Genomic DNA, 24,171 nt, shown 5'->3' on the forward strand with positions numbered 1-24,171 from the left:
GGCTGCGCGGGCGCCGGCAGTCCCTCGGCCGGTCGCGAGCAAAGCACGCGCACGCACTCGAAACGAACGCGATAAAACCAACACCTTCCAAACAACCACTAACTATTCACCATTTGACGACAAAAACTAGCCGGCATAGGTAAAAATCAAGTTTCTTCGCTTTTAATGCAACCTAGTTTATTTATTAGTGTTAATTGTTGCCATATACCTACGCACACACACAACGGATTATGTGTAATATCTTTGTAATGTTTACTAATAAACTTATGTAAGTGTGTCCAACGATTCCTTAATATACATTAACATACGATTGATTCCTAAAATTACAATGTACCTACAGATTGTACAGTAGTTATAGTCAATAACTACTGTACAATTTGTAACTACATTTTAATTGATCGGGATGTGTAAGTATTGGTCCTATTGTGATCACCCCTTATTTTAGTAACTTAACATGTGCTTATCTACTTATCTACAATTTACTGCTCTCCTGTAATGTAGAGATTGTTTATTCCCTAGCCATTTAAGTAATTAACCATCTAGATAAGTAATAGAAATGTACATACTTTCGTAAGTATGTACCTAGGCTGCTTCCTGACCTCATGATGACTAACATTGCGGTGGTAATTTTCGGATCTCGCAACGAGAGTTCTAGGCAAAGATCATCCGCAACCTCTGCGACCACAGAAGATGTGTAGGAATGTCCCTTAATCAATCCACTTTTACATGTAGGTACCACGTAAATATCCTGTTATTTTCACTTCTTGCCAGTAATGGGTGGTTGATTGTCTTCATTGCTACAGTTTATTCCGCAAAAAGCTTGCTGTAGTGTAGTACCTATTTATAGTATTAATGACAGTTATTTATTTCAAGAAGATTTAAACCGCTTGAGTGAATATTGCCATCAAAATAAACTTAAACTAAATTTACAAAAGTGCAATTTTATAACGTTTTCAAAAAAAGTTACAAATGTTAACTTTACCTACTCTCTTTGCGATGCACCGCTAATAAGAGTCGAATCACTAAGAGACCTAGGAATACTATTTGATCATAAGCTACATCTTGACTTACATATTGATAAAATAGTTAATAAAGCATATCAAATGTACGGTTTTATAATGAGAGCCTCGCATGATTTCCATCAACCTTCTACTTACCTGCATTTGTACAAAAGTTTGATTAGGCCCCAATTGGAATATGCTGTATCTATCTGGAATCCGTTTTACACCAAATATAAGGATATAATCGAGAGAGTGCAGAGAAAGTTCTTGCGTGCAATGCATTTTCGTTGCTATCGTGCCACTCTATCTTACAGAAAACTTCTGGAGAAATATAAACTTCAAACTCTTGAAGATAGACGTACTTTACTGGAGGCAATGACACTGTACGGCATATGTCACAATAACTTTGATTGTATTGATTTGACCAATAAAATTTGCTTTGTCGTACCGCGAACTGTCCATCGTCGGGAGGTCCGCGCTTACCAACTGTTCTCCACAACTTCTAGTAAGTAATGCAGGCAAGCGCGCACCTCTCCATCGCATGGTCGATACGTACAATAAATTTTTTAACGAAATTGACATATTCCACCAGCCTCTATCAACATTCAAAAAGAATATTATCAGTAATTTGTCTTGTAGTAATTAGAATTACTTTTTATTTAATTTAATTTGATTAATTACTTGCATACATGCATATTAATTTAACTTATTTAGGTACCTATAGATTTATATCTCACATGTATTCCATAGCTATACCCGCTTGTTTTTTTAAAAATTATTTATTTATTTATTTGTCCTCTCTAAATACACATTATTATGCATGCATATTTTGCATGTCTTTTTAAGTTCTAGGAATAATTTAATTTCTTTAGATGTTTTAGTTTTATAAGTTTGTTAACTCCCAACTAGGTAATTAAGTAAATATTCTGTGGATGACGTTGTGGGCTGTACATTTATATCTTAAGATTTACCGATATTTATTTATAATTATTACAATGTACAACTGTTTGTCAACCCGAATAAATAAAAATAAAAATAAAAATAAGTAGTGCACCACGCATTATACTTAGTTTGAAACGGTTTTTCTTCACCAAAAAATTAGTGGTAACAGTCAGCAAAAGATATATTATAAACTAGCTGTTCCCGCGAGCTTTGCTTCGCCTTAAAAAGTTTTCATGTGGGAATTCCGGGATAAAAAGTAGCCTATGTTCTTTATCATGGTCTAGACTCTAGACCATATGTATACGAAATTTCATTCAAAGCCGTTCAGTTGTTTTGGCGTGATAGAGTAACAGACAGACAGACAGACAAACAGACAAACAGACACAGTTACTTTCGCATTTATAATATTAGTTAGGATTAGGATATATGTATGTGGAGTTGTGGACTCTGAACACCCTCCCCTATTATTTTAAGAAGTTCTGATGGGTGATAAGGGTTCATTATTTATTATATATATCGTATATACCTAACTATAGATCAAATAGTCGTTGATAAATAATATCAATATCGGTGGAGCGGTGGTAGCTCAGTCGGGTAAGCGCCCGCTTCTCACGCCAGAGATGCGGGTTCGAATCCCGGCGCTGACATGTACCAATGAGTTCTTTTCTGAATTTATGTACAATTTATACCATCGCTCTTACGGTGAAGGAAAACATCGTGAGGAATCCTGCATATCTAGATTTAGCACATCTAGATATGTGAACCCACCAACCCGCAGTGGACCAGCGTGGTGGGAAATGGTCCAAGCTTAGGAAGGCAGTTTAGACCTAGGGGACACGCACAAAAGTTCCACTCGAGAGAGCCAGGTGCAGGTACTTACAACCCCACAGAGAATAGAATAGAATATCCTCAACCTGAGTTAGGATCAAACTCTTTGAGTGTGGCCTGGGGCTGGAGATGGTTAACATTTTCTTTTTGTTGACAGTAATTACATTCGAATCCGCTATGCGGATTTCTATGCAAAAACAAACCAGTCGTTGGCCACTGGCGAGTCCGCGTTGTTCTATGGCCACTGGCCACTTCACTTCTCTACGTGTAAATTTTGACAGACATAGAAAAAATTCTACCCAGCTCCTAAGAAGCATACAGCCACATACAGCCCATACAGCAACCACACAGCAACGCGGACTCGAGTACATTTTTTTTCGTACATACATAGGACTTAGGAGCTTGGGATTGGCTTGGGACCATAGAGAAAAAACACTATACTTAGTACGTAATCTTTCGAGCTGACGAACAACGTAAATAAAAAATAAATTCTAGGCATCAGGAGGTTAATTATAGCGCGTCGGGTAAGTGAATCAATGCCGCGGTAGATATAAGTGGCTTAATTTGGTACAATTGTGAATTGATATCCCCAAATGTTTACCCTAAATGTATGTACTTATTTACTTAATTCTTTCATAATTTGGTTCATACGTAGTACCTACCTAGGCACTAGGCGTTACGTCCTGGCACAACAATCACATTATTATACATATGCATGTATGTCTGTATGTATATGCGAGTGCCGTAACCTCACATGCATGCATGTCGTCAACTAGAAAAAAATACCAAACAATTTTCCCAGCGAGTCACAATAGTTGCCTATTCATAAACGACTGTTGAGAAAAGTTAAGATTTTGAAAGATTTTCGTAAGAGTCACCACATCAGGAGTAGGCCATTAGCTCATAATCGAGAGCTTCGAGAATCATTCTATCAATGTGTTGCGGTAATTTTAAGTAAGTAGGTAGAAGTAGGTAGTACCTAGAAAGGAGTTAAAAAAGAGGGCTCCGGAGATTATTAAGTAATTTCTTTGTTTAGGTTAAGTATGTACAGGTGCCTATCTGTACCTATGTACCACTACAAGTGTTGTAATTAGTATTGTTACCTAGTCGGTTGTAGCCATTGGCTTCGCGTTAGTTCAAAATAGAAAGTGCTGTAACTTTTATCTCACTGAATTTACTCGTATCTTACGTTACATGGCCGCTGCCGGAAGAAACACGCAAAGCGCGGAAGTTAGTCAGTGATCTCACAGACGATAAGTACCGTCAAGGCATTACATGAGCTTTTTCCAATCTTATGTCGTTCATTGTAGGAGCAAGAACCCAACGGCTAGTATCACTTTACAGCAATCCGACTGTACAGAACCTTCTATGGTGGTTTTCAACCCGTTGCTTGAAGCTTCCTACTTATACAACTGTATTATGTAATGTAATAGTTACTAGGCTGCTGGCTATACACATAGTCGAAGATCGAATCTGATCAGCACAAATTGCTTTAAATGAAAAAGTTTTTTTGCGAAATGTATCCTTAGTATAAACGTATATCATTCGCTTATGTTTAGGTATATAAAACATTTCGGAGTTTGATTTCAATACAAATAAAAAAGTACCATGATAATATATAATATCTAAGTAGGTATAGACTATATACAAAATAAAATTATGAATCTGGCTTGCGCGCGTTGAACTCTTTTGTATGAAAAAAAAGTTGATATACAAAATTAAATTATTGCTCGTCGTCGTCGGTGCGATCGTACCCTATCTTTAAGGATTTTTAATAAATTGTTACTAAGATATGTTTATACTATTGATTTGTATATCAAGTTTTGTACCTATTTAAATAAAATCACTTCAAATCGTCAAGTTATTTTAATTGAATGTAAACCTATTTTTTTTTCTTTGTCAACGTTGGGTAGGTACCTAGTACTTACTAACATTTTATACAAATAAATTGCAATATTTATCAGATCGCAATTCAAATAAAAAAAAACTTCTAAGAACTATGCAATGAAACCAAGATGCCGAAATGTTAATATTTCGTCATTGGCACGGTGCTAATTAAACACAATTGTTTACGATTGTTTTGGAAATCCATTTAAACTTACACAGAGTTTGTAAAACATTATGCCTTTCTCAAACCTATGTTTTTGCCAGCTTAGAAGTACCTATTAAGTACCTTACCTATTAAGTAGGTATACATAAGATAGACGAACCTATTAAGTGTACAAATGCAACTCGGATGTACTTAAGTAGGTATTATACAATTAATGTGCATTCGTAATGACATAAAATTTTACAGAACTACTAAAGTTACCTTTCACTGTACTCATTATCTATACATATTATAGAAATAGCTAAGACAGGTTACATTTTAGTCCCTTTGTGTTTTGCACTCATGATGGAATATTTTGTGTGAGTCGTCGATGAATGTATCTGGACAGTTTTGTTGAGAGTCGCGGTGTTGCAAGTCCGACGGTGAAAGTGACTTTGTGTCTGCGAGCGGGGCCCACTGGGTCACAGGATCTACGCAAGGATCTGCATTTCAGCATGATACATTTATTTTCATCTGTATTTTGTGTGACTCAGTGCTGGCTTGTTGTAGTGTCCAATTAAGGCTATTTAGTTTTTTTTCATGATAAGTAATGAAGATGATAATTTCATAAGCAACTTTATTCAAAGTCAGTAAGTAGGTATTAGGTATCTCTACCAACCTATAAAATTAATCATATGGGTGTTAGTACATATATCTTAAATATATATATATTACTTTTCGTAATATTATGATTCAACAAATACGTAACCGTAACATAAGTTAACAATACGTTAAACGGTTGCCAATAACACCAATACTTAACCTATAATGAAATGTTACGAGTACAGACGGAACGCCATCACTCACACTCAGCGCGTTTGCCGAAATTCTCAGGAGACGTTAGTGTTGTAAGTTTGTAACTCGGTTATATGTGTTATGTCAGATACGGTCTAACCTTTTACGCACATTGCTTGTCGTTGAGCAAAAATAAACCTTATATGCTGTAAACACGTTTGATTGCCAATCGAGAGTTTACTGCATGAGAACGTACCGTGCGAGTAGAGGTTAATGGTAGAAATGTGCAGCTAGACTCGGTCAGCAGGGTAAACGTATTTGCCATTTGAATCAGTTGACATCCGGCTCCGGATACGTTTCAGTGTTTTCCTAACATGTTTAAACTTAAATCTGAATCAGAAACCCCGGCCGTGTAGGGTGGTGGAGGTTTCGGACTCATAATGCTTCTGCACTGAGCTATAAGTCCCACTGATCATACTAAGTTATGCATTTACAATACAATGGTAAACCCATAGTTAGAAAACGGAAGGAAGATCGACGAATCTTACCGTGGCTTTAGTATCCTTTTGTATTTATCTCTACCAAAATGTGATAGTAGGTAGCTAGTGTCGATAAAACGCCACTCACTCTACAATTTCTAGAGAGCTCTCGACTCAACGACAACTTGATTATATGCTGCGTACTGTAATTGCGAGCTACCGACAACACTGACATAATTTGCCCAAATTAACTGGACATAATCAATATTCTTGTAATTTTTACCATACATAAGCAGCGCACGCTGCATAACGTTACAAAATACCCCCGAAATACAACTTTACTGTTGGTAATTTTACAAGCAAAGATTATTTTTTCAGATTACTACTGCCAACTACCTTCGGTACCTACTGGGAGAAGTGCCGAAATAGTTTTCAGCTGTGAGTGGCATTGACATGATTGTTCCGCCACGGTGTTGGCTGGACAGTCGGACACGGTGCTAGTGACAGTGGACAGTGGACAGTACAGTGGTCAGTGATCAGGGCAGCAGGGCGACATGCGCGCGGGTCGCTGGTGGCGGGCGGCGCTGGTGTGCGCATGCGCGCTGGCACTGGGCGCGAACGCGCTCCCCCCCGCCGCGCTCGGAGATGTCATCGCCAACGCGGCTACGCATCTCAACACTATGAAAGTAAGTCCATTACTCATGATTTCAGTCAGAACCTACATCCAAATTACAGAAAATAGGTAAGGTTAAGGTTAAAAGCAGTTCTGTACCGAGTCCGATCCGAAGATGTTAGAGCTGTGGGTGCGGGGCATCCGCCCCCTTTTTGAAAAGGAAACCAGTTGAATTACTACCCCATAACATCATCATCATCACCAGGCCGTACCTAATATTCTTGCCTTTCTCATATATGGTAGGTATATAATATCTACCTACATATGTGTGAATTCATCAACTATACTATACAGTAACTATAGTTAATTAATGTTAAATTAGAAAAGCACGGTACATTTCGTAGATGATGACTCTATATTGTATATGTACCTCCTGCAAGTCCTGCATACAAACAAACTTCTAATATAAATAAGTGCTGTTAGTAGGTATGTAGGTATGTATTACCCAATATTTACGAGCATATAAAAGATCTGCGTAAGCTCACATTCCTAATCCGAATGACAATAATGACACTGTGCTCTACTTTTCCTCACGTGAGAATTGAATGCGGTTTCAAAATGATGCTCTATTTTGCGCACAAGAAAACCGAAATGAAGCAAGAATAATCGAGTAGAATTAAAAGGATCCCATTATTTCCTCTTCATTTGAGTGATGAAACCGAATATTGCCGTTCGTCAGGACGTGCGTACGAGTAATAACGACATTACAAAAGATTAGCATCTGCACGCTTTGTGGTGGCTTCACAAGAAAATGAAAATTGCAAAGTTGCAACAACTTAAATTAGACTACCATTGCTACCATGAAAGAGACATCTAAGGGATATTTAAAGGTACCATCGGTCTACCTTCGGTATGAGTAAATTAAATAATTACTGAGAATTATGAGTAAAGTAAATTAAATAATTTACTCATTCTAACGTAAAGTGAATTCCAAAATGTAATAATCTCGTTCCTTCAACAATTAACATTAAGTATGATAAAATAATGAAATGTTGATACACCAATCTACCTAACCTATCCGTACTATACCATGTAACTGCTTACTACCCGTACAAACTTAATGATTTTTTAAATATTTTTTCAAGTAACAATATAAGAAGAAAACTAATATTTTCCTCATTTCTGTGATTTCTAATCTGAAATCGTTCCTGGTAACGTAGTAACACTAAACGTGACTATACACTATAGGTATATTTTATCTCATTATGTATACCTAAGTAGTAATAAATGAACCTACATTAGAATTACCAGTGTCGCAAAGAAATAATTTCTTATTCGATCCAGTGTGATATAGTTATTAGAATTGCCTAAGTATGAGTAACTGCGGAGTTTTAGGTTAAACTGTTGCCTATTTACTATGACTTTACCTACCTAATGAATGATATCATGATATCTATATGTACTCACATACAAGCAATATAATGTATTACTAAACACATCTGGCTGGACCGTGATCAAAATCGATTCCTTACATTGTAAGTTGATGAATACGTGAATGAACACAATGATAAGACTGTGAGCTTTAGGATACATCACTAAGGAATTATTTTATTATACCAATTATATTATTTGTATGGCTTGTACGGTAGGTATATAATACTCCTCGCTGCCCCTTTTACCGAAGAAGTAATCAATAATAAACTTAAGTACTTACTTATTAACAAAAAATATATGGATTATCTCATTAAGATGTAGGTACAAGGTGATCCACGGAGGTTGTACTTTACCAATATGTCCCAAATAACCACATGACGAGGATCGCATTTTACATGATGTAACATAATATTAATAAAGAAATGCTTAAACACTGTGCGGTCGAGGCATTAACATAACTGGACGTCACTTGTCACTTTTAAAAGTTCACGATAATGATTGATATTAAAGTGGTGTGGTGTATGCCCTGAAAAAATCACGTTAATTTAATATTAAGTATCCCACGTGATGGACGTAAATTCTAAAGCGTTTTATTTCGCAAACAACATTAAAATTATGGATACTAAAGCTTTAAGGTATATAGTTACTCATATAATAATATGTACTGCATGAATTTGAGAATAGGACTAAAAAGTTTTTTCGTGAGGTCCATATATCGCAGTGATCTATTATACAAAGTGTTTTGTTCTAAGTACAAGTGCAACTAATAATACTGTAAAGCAATACCACTTAAAATGCAATATGTATTAGTGTCATTTCTTCCTAAATACGGCAACTTTAATAGATTATGTTCACCTATTTAGATAACCAATAACAATATATCTGTGTCAAAGTCGCGCGTGACGCAGGGCAGAGGTCGATCTTCTATCAATTAGTACCTGTATACCTACATAACAATACCTTTATGGGTTATGACACTTATGACTGATTTTCATATTAAAGATATAAATATCTTAAAAATTGTAAGTCAATGAGGGCAGTGTTCGCCACTGAAGTTCAATACTGTCAATTATAATTTGCAATAGCTAACTAGGATAGGTAACTACTTAAACATAACTTATTTTTAAAACTTTTAATTGAAGTATCTAAGTACTAACATGTACTAAGCTAGGCATGGATTACTTGGGGCACCTAGGTACTTTATTCATTATCATTCCTCATAATATTTTCTTCAAAGCCATTCGTTTGAGAGGTGTCTAAGTGAAGATGGCAAGTTCTAGACGAGATGATTGGTGGTTTCAATATTCAATGATGGCTATTATGTTGGCTGGTGGTCACACTGGGTGAATGACATGTTGATTATTGTTATTACGAGCTCTTAACTGCACGTTGCGTGTCGCAGTCTGAATGTTCGCGCTGATCGACACTTTTGTGTCATTTCATCTTTACAAGCAGCTCTTTATTGTACTTTAAGTAGAACAGGTGAACATGTATTGTAATTCTTGATATAACTTATGTTACTAGCAACGGATAAGAGGATTTTTTAATACCAGTTTTTATTTGGTGCTTAGGTAGGTAGGTATTATTTATTCTCGTAGGTAGCACTCGTAGGTTGTAACATAATCAAACAATATTGTAATAAACGAATATGAATCCAGTTTGACCCCAACAACTTTACCCCAAAGCACAAACTCACACCTCCCATCTCCCCTCAGGTGACAGGAGCATGGCGGCGCCTCTCCAGCACGGTCAGCGAGTCAGTGGGCCTCAAGCACGCGCTGAGACGCCTGCAGGCGGTGCCGGCGCGCGCGGCGCGGCTGGTCCACGCTCTGGTGGACCGCATGCGCGTGGGCGGCGGGCCCGTCGTGCGCACCCAGCTGGGAGAGCTAAGGGGGAGACGGCTCATCACGAGGACCAATAATCAGACCCCGTATTATAGCTTTAAGGGGATCAGGTATGTATCGCCAAACATAGTATGAGATTACTTTGTTTACCGGTATATTTTTAAACGGCTTTGCTTTCCTTTTCCCGTGGAAGCTTTCCCATTGGTTCTGATTCTAGAATAGAGAGACATACGACATTAGTAATATAGGTATCTAGAAAGTAACCAACCTGCTAACTTTATCTGTATAAAACCTTATCTACCGTTCCATTTGGTCCACGTGGCAATGTACGAAGTATGGATAATGAATTACTTATTGGTTGTTTTAAAATTCAAACTACTTAACAAGGCAACAGTACAACAGTATTGGGTAAAAGTCGTCGAAATAAGCAACGCTTGTAATGTAGACCTGAATGAGCCGAACCGTGAAACTATTGGTTACAAGGGAAAGCCGGCACTTTCAATAAATTCACTCCTCTCCGGCGCATACCTTTGAGTAAACATTTGCCATTTTTGGCCCAAAAAAGTTGATTCCCTTGAGTTTCGTATTAAAGCGAAGTGTACATTGTTAAAGCGTCATTTACTTGTGTTTGAAGAAGATTGATGGATACTTAAATGTAACTGCGCTTTGTGGAATCCAGCGCGCCGTCATTTATTTTACCTCATAATCACCTGCAAAAGATTGAATCATAAATATTAATGAAGGTACCGAAGGGACAGCTTGAATTATCTTTGCGATGAATGCAATCGTATTTACCCATTTCGACGATTTAATGATACCTCTACTATGGAACGATACTGACGATACTACTAGGGTAGGATTGGATCAGTCGGACGGTCGAAAGATGGATTAATTACATATAATGATTAATATTAGACACTAGTTAGTACATACAGATAAAGTACTATCTTCAAGGGTTACTAAGTAGGAACATTGAATTTTCTTACTTTACTACTACCGTCAATTTACACCGACCTTTAGACTGTTTCCGGTAATTCGATAACTTATTAATTACCGCTTATTTCACCGCCGCATCGACTTTTCATCACGGGTAGCAGCCACATACCTGCCCAATAGCTGAAAACCCCTCAGATCCAAATCATTTCACTCCAAACTACCAGAGTTAACAGCTGCATTTCTCACTACAAACTCAATAAGTAGCTGATAAAATTTTCATTTTCATTCATATTTTCCCTACCCCTCACATCCAAATCATTCCACATCCAAACTACCCAGACTTCATCTCCATCCCACATCGCAGATACCCGCAGCCGCCGCGCGGTTCCCTCCGCTTCCGGCCGCCCGCGCCGCTGGAGCTCACATCCACCTCATTTCACATCCAACCTACCTAGAGTTTACCCCTAAATTTCGCCTCCAGATACGCGCAGCCGCCGCGCGGGGCGCTCCGCTTCCGGCCGCCCGCGCCGCTGGAGCCGTGGCTGGGCGTGCGAGATGCCCTAGAGGAGGGCGCGGTCTGTCCCCACCGGTTCATGCTGTTCGACACCTACAAGGGGGATGAGGACTGTCTGTACCTCAATGTGTACTCGCCGGCTCTGCCGGATACGCTCACTGGGTAAGTGAGGACTGAAGGGTGTCTTACTAAGAAGGGTGATGAATGTGATGATATTCGGATGGTTCCCGTCACCACCAAATATAATAAACCATGCGGATTTTTTGGAGCTGATTATACATTTCTCGTATGTTAATTTTCTCAGAATAGTTCTGCCAACCTAGTACCATGTGAAAGACGTAAATACCCAACCAACAATGTAATTACTCTACGTAGTCTAGAGGTGTAGTTGTTGGGAAAAACAAAACACAAACACGGTTTACTCCAAACGTGTGGCGGCGAGATATGGAGCAACTCATTCAACTTATGTAGAGTATGTTGGTACAGTGTGAGTAATAATAATAAAAGTAAAGAATAAAATGCGATCAGATTATATCCCGTTTGAGCCAAATATTTTTGTAGGTATGTATTACATCATACTAGAGATAAATGTATACATGTCTACTTCGCATTTGAGCAATATGAATGTTATGTTATGTCACCGAGATGAAATAAGTAAAACAGTGGTAAAACTTGTTTAAAACATATTCAAAATTTCCTATATTTAACCGTTTGTTATCTGGTCAAGGTCAAACCACCGGTTCATTTAATCCAAATATAGATGTTATAACATGCGGCAAAATACCTATTATTAGATGGCACACGCACCACACCACATATCAATTTTATATAACATAACTTTGTAAATTAAATTGAAAAAAATATCTACCTATATAAATATATCATTATGAAGCAGTAGTTAAACGATGAGCTATATAGATGGCTTGCACTGTACGTAACTTAATTGCTCAGCCATCAAGTACTTACGGGTTTTACGGGAAAGAGTTATTGTTACGATTGTTAAGACCCATTACCGTTGTAAGATTGCAATAAAACAACAGTTTTTTATGCAACAAAACTGTCTGTGTAGACGTCGTTACATGGAGTTCAACAGTTTACAGACATGTCTTGAATAACTTACTTCTTCGTGTTATGATTTCGTCACCCCGCGAGATCAGATATTTTCATTCTTTATTTACTTATTACATAACAAATGCAAACCCAGTTTATCCTGATTTTTATTCATTCGACAATTCGCACTACAAGCCTTTTGAATATCCCTTTTCTGATTTCTAACCCTCAGATCAAAACCTATCACATAACTTTGGAACCACCCCTAATACCGTATACCCATCCCTACAGTTACAACCCGAAGCTAGCGGTGATGGTGTGGATCCACGGGGGCGCGTTCGCGGTGGGCAGCGGCAACTCGTTCCTGTACGGACCCGACCACCTGGTGGGAGCCGGCGTGGTGCTGGTGACCCTCAACTACCGCCTCGGGGCGCTAGGGTTTCTCAGTCTGGAGAATGATGAGGTCGCTGGGAACATGGGACTTAAGGTAAGGGTTTTGGAGCTGTGATGGCTAGTGTCTCGTTTTCTGGTAGCGTGGATAATAGATTTTTAGTGTTACGTTCCTAGCTGTTTTATACGAGTATTAATTTTGGATCTTACAAATATATTATAAGCAGTAATGCGGTAGTGTGTGCAGTTTTTATTGACACAAACTAACAATGTTATAAGACCGTAATACTTTTAAGAATACATTTGGAATCCAAAATTTATGACTGCGTAACATTGTTGTTGTCATCAAAATGCGGCTGGCCTTACGTTACATAAGTTTGCATAACACATTTTAATTTCATATTATCGATCTACATCTGACATTGGTCGGTATTAAAAAGGCCGATAGCCAAGTAACGTAAAAGTATTTAAACTTAATTATTATTTTAGTAGAACTGGGTCAAGTTTGATACTAAAATTACTTGAGGTCGAAAATACTATCGGCATTTGGTCCGGTAAAAGTATTATAAAAGGCTAACTAGTAGAACTAATGCACTCGGCTTAAGGACGTCTCGGTATTTCATTATTATTAATATATGAACCGATACTGAAGACTTGTAAATATGCATATTTGATGAAATGAAAAATTGTTGTAATTTATAGAAAATGTTAGATTTTTGTATTTAAAAAATAAATTGGGTAGCTCATGCATGGCTTTTCCAAATTGATCATTGAAAAAACTTATTAAAATGTTTAAAATATAATCCTATTAGATTAAAGAACCGCAAAACAATCAAAAACCTACAATAACGTCTCCCCTACAGGACCAGGTGATGGCGCTGAAGTGGGTACGCGACAACATCGAGTACTTCGGCGGCGACCCCGGCCGAGTCACCCTCTTCGGGGAGTCCGCCGGCGCCGCCTCCGTGCACCTACACATGCTGTCGCCCGCCTCAAAGGTACCTGGTAAATCGCTTTAAGCGATAACACCGCCATTTGTACATAATATTATATGTTACCATTAAGTTTTTTTATAACCATGTTTTTTTGTGTACAAATCAAGAATATCTATTTTATTCAATTCTATTCTACCTTTAACAGTTATAAATGATGAGACATGAGGCATAGTGGAAGGTATATTGAAACAAATGTCAAAAAAAATATTTCGTAGCAAGCTTGCTTCGTCATAGAAAAGAGTTCAACGAGCAAACGCGCTTTCTTTTTAATGTTTTTATTATTCGGGTTCTAGGTCCCATCGGCTTTGTCAGACGAAGTGACCATTGGCACTGTTGCGCGATAATAGACAGAATAACTGATAAAAAATGGAAGTAGAAACTGGAACTAAATACTAGCTTAGTTGAGTTCATGGCTTATTCCACAATATTAATGTTTCTTTACTTCATTTTCATAAACAGTTGATGGTATCAAAACTTTGTAAACTTTGTTTTTAAAATAAATAGGTAGCTAAGGGTGACATGCACCAGTGTATTTGTTTTGGAAAAGATGCAATCGCAATTAAAAATAAGAACTAGTATAATCAGAAAAACCTTGTAAGTATCAGACTAAAAACTTAAGAAAGGCCAATCTCACATATACCAACGAAGCGTGACAATGAAAACCATCTCTAATCGCGCACACTTGCAGGGTCTGTTCCACGGCGCGATCGCGGAGAGCGGCGTGGCGATATCCCCGTGGGCGCTGGCGGCGGCGCCCCGGGACCGCGCCTTCGCGCTCGGCCGCGAGCTCGGCATCGACACCAACAGCACCGCTGAGCTACTTGGTCAGTATCTTTATGACTAATATACGTTTTAGGTGACGTTTTAGCGGTTAAACGAACAAGTTTATGAAGAAAAAATGATAGAAAACCGTGAATAAATGTGGAGTTCCGCAAGGCGGCGCACTGGGTCCACTTTCATTCATTATTTCAATCTAAAAGTGTTAGATTCAGTATTGTTTCGGAAACGCAAATTCGTCTTACATATTGGATAACAGATTACGCAATTTCAAAAATACATAATATATGTGTAGTCTAAAAAATAGTATCAAATTTCCACATTGTAAAATCCAATTGTCTCCAAACACCGAAAGTAGGTGAGATGTGGCCGTCATCATGCATTGTGTCACGGCGCGTCGTGGTCGCGGCTGGTTGACTGATATTATGCGTGTTATTGTTATGTCATGCGGTGTGGGCCGGTTCACAGTCGCGTGCACAATCCGGATAACTGCTTGAGTGTTGAGCTCAACTCTATTATCTATTACTGTAACTTGATTTGCATGTCAACAAAATACTAGTATTAGCTCGATTCACTGAGTTAACCTGAGGAGATCGTTAGAATTAAAGTTATTTAACCACATGTGCCATCCATTATACAGGGTGTTGCAAAAAAGGCAAACCGTAGGTAAGCCATAACCCGAAAAGGTAAAACCTGAGTCACCCCCTTTCGGCTTAGTGTACCCTTTTTACAGCATCCTCTAGTTATAGAACATAAAACTAACAAATCCACCCACCCACAGGCTACCTCCGAGCGACTCCAAGCGAGCTGCTCGTGAAGGCCGGGGCACGCCTGGCCGGGGCGTCCGGGCCGGCGGCCGACCTGCACAGCACGGTGGCGCTGCCCTTCGTCCCGGTGATCGAGCCGCCGGGCCCGGACGCCTTCCTCACGACTGCTCCCCGGGACGCCCTGCCCGGCGCTGACGTGCCGTTCATGACCGGGTACAATGCCAAGGAAGGGATTATACTGTTTCGACGTGAGTTTGTTGATTGTGTTTTTGTTGTTTTTATTTCTTCTAGGACCGGATAAATGTAGTAGTGGTGGTGCAATATACATTAGTTATTTTCGAATCCTTGTTTCGATTCTCAATGGCAAACACTTGTCACACAGACATAATTGCCCAATAGTATGAGATACTCACGAGAGTAATATTATGGCTAGGCATGTGTACATTTACATAAAGAAACACACAACAATAACATTTTACATGCAGTATATTGTGTCAAGATTAGGCTGGAAAATCGGAATTTTCGTCACTGCGTCTAGATATTGTACCAATGAAAAGTATTTAAAGTGGCATTTTATGACCCACTTACCTACTTAATAGAGTGACTTTAATGGACATAATATGCTTAAGATATTTAATTAAGATACTTAATTCAATTAATTAATTGGAATCTGAAATTATAAAACACGTAATAAATCATATTAAATTATAAAGTATGGCTCGTTGGTATGCATGTAATACTATCTTGAGGAATGCTATTCGCTTGTATGTATTCTTGCTAACCTTCAAACTCAACCACGGTCACATAAAATAAGAGAGCTTTCAAAACTTATCTCATCACTTTATCAACTTTATGAGCGCCTCAATAAGGATGTGTTCTTGTACAGTTCTTACGGACATTTAACCGGACATCAGGAAAGCTTTTTAAAACTACTTATAGCTGGTAAATAAATATGAGTAGGTAAGTACCTATTACGTACTTTAATAGTTTGTTTATTGTATCGTCAACCATATTTACCCTCACCACTATAACACAAGGGTACCTACGCGAAAAATAGAGGCTAAAAGCCTACAGCAATTTTCTTAATTAATCCAAAGTTTCGCACGTTCACCAAGTGGCAACGGTGATATGTCACAAGGGAGCAATTATGTGATTAGGGTGTCCACATCGCGGCGGATAGTCGGCAATTACAAGGGCTGGGGGCGGAAGTCCCGAGAGTGTCGCAAGTGAGCGGAAAGCCTGTGACCCTACCGATGATTGCCACGAGCATAGGCTTAGTGGGTTGAATGCAAATCAATTAAATTCAAATCACTCACCTCTCTAAATCGTACATATTATAGGTAGGTATTTGAGGTTAGGGTTGTGTTTACCGATAAGTTTAATTTAATGTTTTCGTTTTACCAAATTGTGGTATGGAGGGGATTAATTTCACATTATGTTGTATTTCTTATTTTGTACCAATACAAACTTTGAGCTGTTACAAAATTTGGTTACCGTACGAGGCCCCTGATAACCTGACGGAATCGGCAGGCTTCCATTTATGTTATTATTTTATTAAAACACAAAATGTAACAAGTAATTGCGTCTTTCCCGCGTATAACCCTAGGTCTTAAGACCTGGGTGGTTCACCTTGCAATTTAATATTATGAACCTAAATATGCGAGCCCTAGGTTCTTGTGGTACTTGATAACATGTTCAGAATATCAGAATATCGCATTTTCGCAACCACTTCGCAACTGTATTCCGCGCCTGTGTAATTTGATAAAATTATCTAAATAACGTAAAATACTGACATTTATAAATTACTTACTTATAATTGCTTCGATCGCAATAAAACTGTTTGGAAAAGTCGGATAAAGGATAAATAGGCACAGGCTAGGTTGATCGAGAGATTTTACGTTCGTGCTGAAGATTTCAATAAAGAATCCCTCCGTATCCACTTCTAATCTAATATGTACTTACTATATAAAATCAGCATTTGCATATACGTCCTCAAAATACTATGTACTTACCTATATTTGCTATCCTTAACTTATCTATGGGATATTTTGGAACCATTATTAATCTACATTTACTCAAACAAATTACAATACGGAAAGAAAAGGAAGCAATGCACTTCCAACTGGTGAGGCTTTTTTTTAACAGTAATAATAAAAAAATAAAATACTATATCTGTCTATCTATAGTTACTTTCTCGGTAGGGTGCAACCCCGGAAGAATTGCTCCTCAATTTATATGTTCTACTTAGTAACGATACAATATTGCAGACGTTGTTTGACCCATCACGAAGAAAATTCATGTTATTACAGTGTTACGCGCCATGTCCCTCGACGGCACACAAAGCAACGGTTAGATAACAACCAGGAACATACTGAAATTAATTTAATGGGAGGGCTGAATTATCGAAACGCTTCTGTGGAGATGGCTCTGGGTTATTAAGGTCAACAGGAACCGGCGTAAATAAACGTATTTTATAGTTAAAAGGCATCGAATAATACGTAAAATGGCATTGGCGTGGGAGAAGGATACCCAAACACACTTTCACATTTATATTTTATAATCAGTGTGGATATTATGTTTAATCTGTTACCTATTATAGTTATGTAATACTGAGCACGTGTTTCCAATCCCGTCTGAGAGTTTAGCTAGTTCCTTCCCGTTTGTGTGAGCAGGAAGAATAACATAATTTAACACTTCTGCTGCAGTAAGTATACCGGCTAACGGATATTATCGTGTTTATACAACTCCGCGAACGCTGCCAAGGATACTTATCAAAACAACTGTTTTGCAATGCTTGCTCGTACCGGTACGTCCGTATCTAAATGAAGTCTTCTGGAAACATAAAATCATGACGCACGTGACATTTTGCAATGTCCCGTTTACATAATTTGAATGATTCGACTTTGTGTTCGAGGATCTGCGTTGCTTAACCAAGATGATGGCCACAATATGTGGCTGACCTAACAAAGCCGAACATAATGCCAAGCGTCCATTGAACGATGAGCTTGCGATATGGCCTTCGACGTTTAAAATTGCTTTATTGACGGCTCGATAATATCCGTCAATATCTATGAGTTGAGCATAGGTTGAGCAACAAAATAATTTGAAGCTACGATGATTGGTGGTTACTGGATAATAATAACGATAACCGCCGGTCATCTAACAAATCATTGCAATTTGGCGCCAGTCACCATGTCTGATTGCGGGTGTTGGAGTCGGGTTCCGCTCATCTGGCATAATCTTTATTGACCAAAACTCATTTCGCATAACTCGTATGGTCTAAACTTTTTTGGCCGAACCATCACTTTGCCAAGACTTATGTGGCATAAGGCTCGTTTCGTCTAAAACTCTTTAGGCACAATCTTTAAACACCTAAGTTTCGTTTGCTCAAATTTATGATCGTCTATACCTATGTATAATCTTGTTTCTCCTAATGTTATCTTAATAAATAATATATTAAGTATGTAGTAAATGTACAAATTGTGGTATTTTTCTCCTACATCCCGAAAATCACGATATTGTATGATCAAAAAATCGAAAGTTAACGACAAATATAATTATTACAAACCCCATGAGATCGAAACCTAAAAATAGGTGCGACGACGAGCAAAGCGAGGAGGAGCGTGTTAGGTGCACATGTTCATCAAAACCAAAGCGGAGCGCAGCGAAGCGGAGCGGAGCGTTTTCCAAACAGCGGAAACAATACAAGGCACCAGTTTGCGCTATGTAGGGAGACGCTCCGTCAAAGTTAAAGCCAAACGAATATTATTACTTTGTATAAACCTATGCCATAGCATTATTAGGCTATTCAAGATTTGGCCATACCATTATTAGGCTAAACAATGTTATGCGAAATAACTTTTTACTAAACGAGATTTATGCCATACGATTTTCGGCGTAACGAGACTTTGACCAAACGTTACTATGCAATACGAGATTAGGCAAAAAAATCTTATGCCAAAAAAGGTAGAACCGTTGGAGTCATGGTGTGAATAACATTTAGGTAGAGGTATCAGGTATCATCCCATCTACTATGGATATGGATACATACAAGAGTGTCTAGTAGTCTTGAAGTGTGGTATTGGTGGTCGAAGCCGGTGTCGGTGGAGTCAGCAGTTTGGTAACCAGTGAGGCAAGTGCGACCGCAGCCACTGCGCCGCTGCGGTCGTTACTCCACTTGAACTCGGCTAACTTGAATGCGGATTAATTATACATGGACTATGGACTTGGCTAGGTTAGCAATGATCGTTTTCTAGCGGAGGATTTATTCAGCTTCATCATTCGATTGAAAATCGTAAGCGATTATTCAACAACATTACTTAGTATGTACATAAGCAGAGCTAAATTGTTTTTGCAAATAACAACAAAAGAGCAAAATCCATAAAACAGTCTTCCTAGTTTCAATGGAAGAATAACAGCGTTCCTGCGCTGTTGCGTTATGTAAACACGCCCTCACATAATGCCGGTAATGAGACAAGACAACACTAGACAGTTCGGAGCATTATGTGATACACTTGCATAACAAAACATCGCTAACCACGTTTATATTCACCTTATTACACTTGTTTACATACGTTTTACGACGTTTAAGTAGATTGCAATGTAATAAAGTATTAGCTTTCTTTGGCTGACATAAATAATAAATGATGGATAAATATCTATAAGTAGTAGGTATGCGTAACTACTAGTACTTATAAGATGCACTCAGCAGGAACCTAATATGTTCTTCCATATTCCGTCTTGGAGCGCTCCCCTTAGCTTATAGAAGCTTCTTTATGCAAAGTGTAAAACAAAAGATTTATCGCTGTTTCTGTCTGAATCTGCAAAAGAGTGACAGTATTTCTGCAACATGAGGTCGAGTTCAGTCTAGTGTTTTACTTCCTCTATAGACTGATTCACTGTTTAGAGTGTTTAGTGCGAGTCTTAAGTAGACGTACATTGCTTGGCTTATGGTGGATATTATTTCCAAAACTTTTGAATCAGCCATACATACTCAGCAATGTACGTCTATTAACAATCGCACTAAACAGTGTGTGAATTGGCCTTATTATTAAGTACTTTTTCAGTATTCTTACCCCCACCTACCCCAACCCTCCCTCTTCTAGGCCTGCAGCGCTACCCCAAGCTACTGAGCGAGCTGTAATTTCTCTATAATTGAGTCCTTTTTATTAGTATTACCCCAACACCCCCTCTTCCAGACCTGCAGCGCTTCCCCAAGCTTCTATTACGCTTGTCTATGCGAAGTATCTTTAAAACAAAAGATTTATCGCTGTACCAACTGGATCTCAAGTTCCAGTTGCCAAAGAGTGACAACATTTTTGAGTCCTCATTCAGTATTCTTAATATTACTTACCCCAACTCTCCCTCTTCCAGGTCTGCAGCGCTATATATACCCCAAGTTACTCAGTGAGCTGGACTTTGTCTATGGTTGAATCCTTTTTGCATTATTATTACCCCCACTTACTTACCCCAACTCTCCCTCTTCCAGGCCTGCAGCGCTACCCCAAGCTACTGAACGAGCTGGACCGCGAGTTCCGGCGCGTGGTTCCCCCCGAGCTGCTGGCGGGCGCGGACGAGACACTCGCTAGCAATGTGACGGATCTAGTGCGCTCCTTCTACTTCCAGGACCGCCCGGTCGACAACAGGAACCTGGACAGTCTGATTGATGTGAGTTATTAACCTGAGACATGCGAAATGATACTTGAAGGATGTTTCAACGGCTCTACTGGTTTGTAATGAAATATTCTATGGGCGTATCGTCGAGCGTCATGTCGCTAGACGCCAAATTAATCCTATAGAAACACATACGTGTGTGTTAAGTAAATAAATAACTTATCTATCTATCTATCTATACTATTGTTGTGACAACCTCATGTTTTAAGGCAGGTTGAAGCACTGCGACCTCACGTTTAAGGCTAGTTTGAAGAGCTAGAGGAAGAAAACTTTCGGCTCATAAACCCATATTTTTAGATTATTGTTCCTACTCTTCCTAATACACAAGATCGATTTAAACTTATTAATCATTCTTCTCCTCCGCAGTTATTCACAGACGTGATGTTCCTGCGTCCCGTGCTGGAGACGCTGCGGCGGCCGGGCGCGCGGCGCAGCCCCACCTACTTCTACCGGTTCGCGTTCGACGGAGCACTCGGCCTGTTCAAGCGCATGCTCGGCATCACGCACCCCGGCGCCTGCCATGGGGATGAGATGGGGTAACTTGTGATTTATACATTACTTGCTGTTCTCGCGAGCTTCGCTTCGCCTTATAAAGTTTTCCCGTGGGAATTCCGGGATAAAAAGTAGCCTATGTTCTTTCTGAGGGTCTAGACCATATGTATACCAAATTTCATTCAAATCCGTTCAGTAGTTTTGGCGTGAAAGAATAACAGACAGACAGACAGACAGACACAGTTACTTTCGCATTTATAATATTAGTTAGGATTAGGATTAGGATAGGGCTAAAAGAGTGTTGGGGCTCGTGAGTAGACTCGTCACTCTGAGATGCATCTACATGTTTGGATATCAAGAAGTCGGTGATCGATAGCACTCGCCGGCGCCCCCTGTTGTGCAGGATTCATGGTTAGAGATGTAACTACCAGAGTTTATATCTGGTAAAGAGTGTGGATCCAAAGACAAGTGCTGTAGTTTGAGTACCATTTAGGTACTTTGCAACATTTTATACAAATAAAAAGCCTGCATTGGAATCTCTCATATAATACTTATATGCTTTCCTAACACATGGTTGTACAACCCGCAGGTACCTGTTCTACTTCTCGCGGCTGAACTACCGGCTGGACGACGGCTCGCCCGAGCTGGCAGTGTCGCGCCGCATGGTGCAGATGTGGACCAACTTCGCCAAGACCGGGTAAAGATCATAATAATATAATCATCTTGGGTTCTGGAGTTCTAAGCAGTAAAAGGATCTAGCCAGTCAGATTAGATTTCAGTCATTGGAGAATAAAGGTCTTCGCACATTATAACACGCCAACGCGGCAGCAACTCTACTAGCACTCCTATAGTTTTTCTAGACATTTAGTGTACGATGCGTAGGCCACTCGTTGTACGGTGGCCTGCGCCTAAAAGTATACAGGCGGAGTTTTTAAAGTAGCGATCCCTGATGATGAAGGGACCAGCTACATCTGTTATAAATCCGGGGACGTGTTGTGTGTGATGTGTGTAGCAGTGGTGTTTATGTGGATGTGCTTGAGCAGCATGTGAGCTTGAGATCGCTATTTTAAAAACTCCGCCTGTATACTTTTAGGCGCAGGCCACCGTACATGTACACTACTTTATAATCATTTTTTGAAATTAAACCTTGAACATATGACACAGGGCTTAAATATCAATATCTAGCATAGAGTCGAGTCGCCGGTGAGTTGTTATAATGTGCGAAGACCTTAAGGTTACATTCGGTAATTACGGTGATGTTACGTCTCTCGGCTAGGCTTCTTTTGTGGACCCGACTTGCAAGCGTGTTGTCGTTGTAGATCTAGCTGAAGAGAGACCCCACTTTTGTTGAATTTAATTCATACAGCTCTGCAAGTAGGGAAGCAGCATTTGACTGAACAGATATAAATGTGTTAATGTTAATATTTATGCCCAAATTTTAAATACATAAATATGTATATAAAATTACATTTCTCAATACAAAAGAGTTCAACGCGTAGCACAGCCTTTTAGAACTCATCCGACTTAAACTTTTTTAACATCTTGTAAGTACTTAGTAATATTTTTTTCCATAGAACAAAACTAAACTAACACCTTTCACATTTACAGCAACCCCACACCACCAGTAGACTACGAGTCCATAGTGGACTTCAAGTGGCTGCCAGTGAACGACACCTCCACTGTGCGGTACCTGAACATCGACGCCAACGTGACCATGGAGGAGGACCCGGACGGCGCCAGGGTGCAGTTCTGGGACTGGCTCTATGACACCTTCGCCAAGCATTGAACGTTCCGGGCCGCCTCGGGACTTTGTTTTGTTACTGTGTAACTAAAATGAGTAGGAATAGGGTCGTGGATGGTGAAGTGATGAAGCTGGTTAGTTTTACACGAGCGATTAATCTGGATTTTTGAAGAAGTTTTTGTAGGTTACTTATAACTTTTCTGTTGAGATTTATATTAACTAGATTTTTTACAGCATAATGTAAATTTTAATTTAAACATTTAAGCTAAGGCTTTATTTGTATAAACATAGTTCCTCTATAGCAAATACTATATCGTATTTCAATTTATAGTTTTTATTACTTCGGATAACATGATTTTACGATATCGCTCGTGTAAACTGTGCATGGATGACTGTTGATCTCTAGAATTAGGTGGTAGTGTAAGCATGGTGAAGGTACTTACAGGTACCTACGTATGAGAATATTAGTGGATTGAAAAGGTGGTTGTGGCTTGCTCCATTTCTTTCATGCTTAGAAATGGATGATGGAGCCCATAAATTTACAGTGCAATTTTGGTATACCTATACAAAAGTTGATAGTGTTTGTAGCTACTGTAAATATGGAATAAGTACCTACCTACTACTAGTGTGTTGTGTTTTTAGTTTTATTTGTACTGACTTAGGTATTATTAATGTAAATAATATGCATATCTCTCTATAACTAGTGCTTACAAAGTTGATAGTTTAATAATAAAATGTTGTTTTTAAATGCCATTTATTTTTATTGAGTAAATTATAGAACCTGCCTGCCCATTTCAAGTTATTCCAATCGCGAACAAGTGTACCCGACCCAACTGAGCCACCGTTGCCTACCCACCCGACATGTCCTAAA

General features: G+C 38.9%; 1 protein-coding gene across 1 annotated transcript; it reads left to right on the forward strand.

The window, feature by feature from the left end:
* LOC105382360 (venom carboxylesterase-6) lies at positions 1 to 24,048 on the forward strand. The gene is made up of 12 exons (XM_038107574.2): positions 1 to 139; positions 6,453 to 6,760; positions 9,837 to 10,075; positions 11,383 to 11,577; positions 12,757 to 12,952; positions 13,719 to 13,853; positions 14,539 to 14,674; positions 15,409 to 15,642; positions 20,883 to 21,061; positions 21,434 to 21,603; positions 22,149 to 22,256; positions 23,168 to 24,048. Exons 2-12 carry the CDS (start codon positions 6,629 to 6,631, stop codon positions 23,343 to 23,345), a joined length of 1,902 nt encoding a protein of 633 aa, XP_037963502.2. The 5' UTR covers positions 1 to 139; positions 6,453 to 6,628; the 3' UTR covers positions 23,346 to 24,048.
* The last annotated feature ends 123 nt before the right edge of the window (positions 24,049 to 24,171 follow it).

The sequence above is a fragment of the Plutella xylostella genome, chromosome 25 (genome assembly GCF_932276165.1).
Source record: "Plutella xylostella chromosome 25, ilPluXylo3.1, whole genome shotgun sequence".
Taxonomy (NCBI): Eukaryota; Metazoa; Arthropoda; class Insecta; order Lepidoptera; family Plutellidae; genus Plutella; species Plutella xylostella.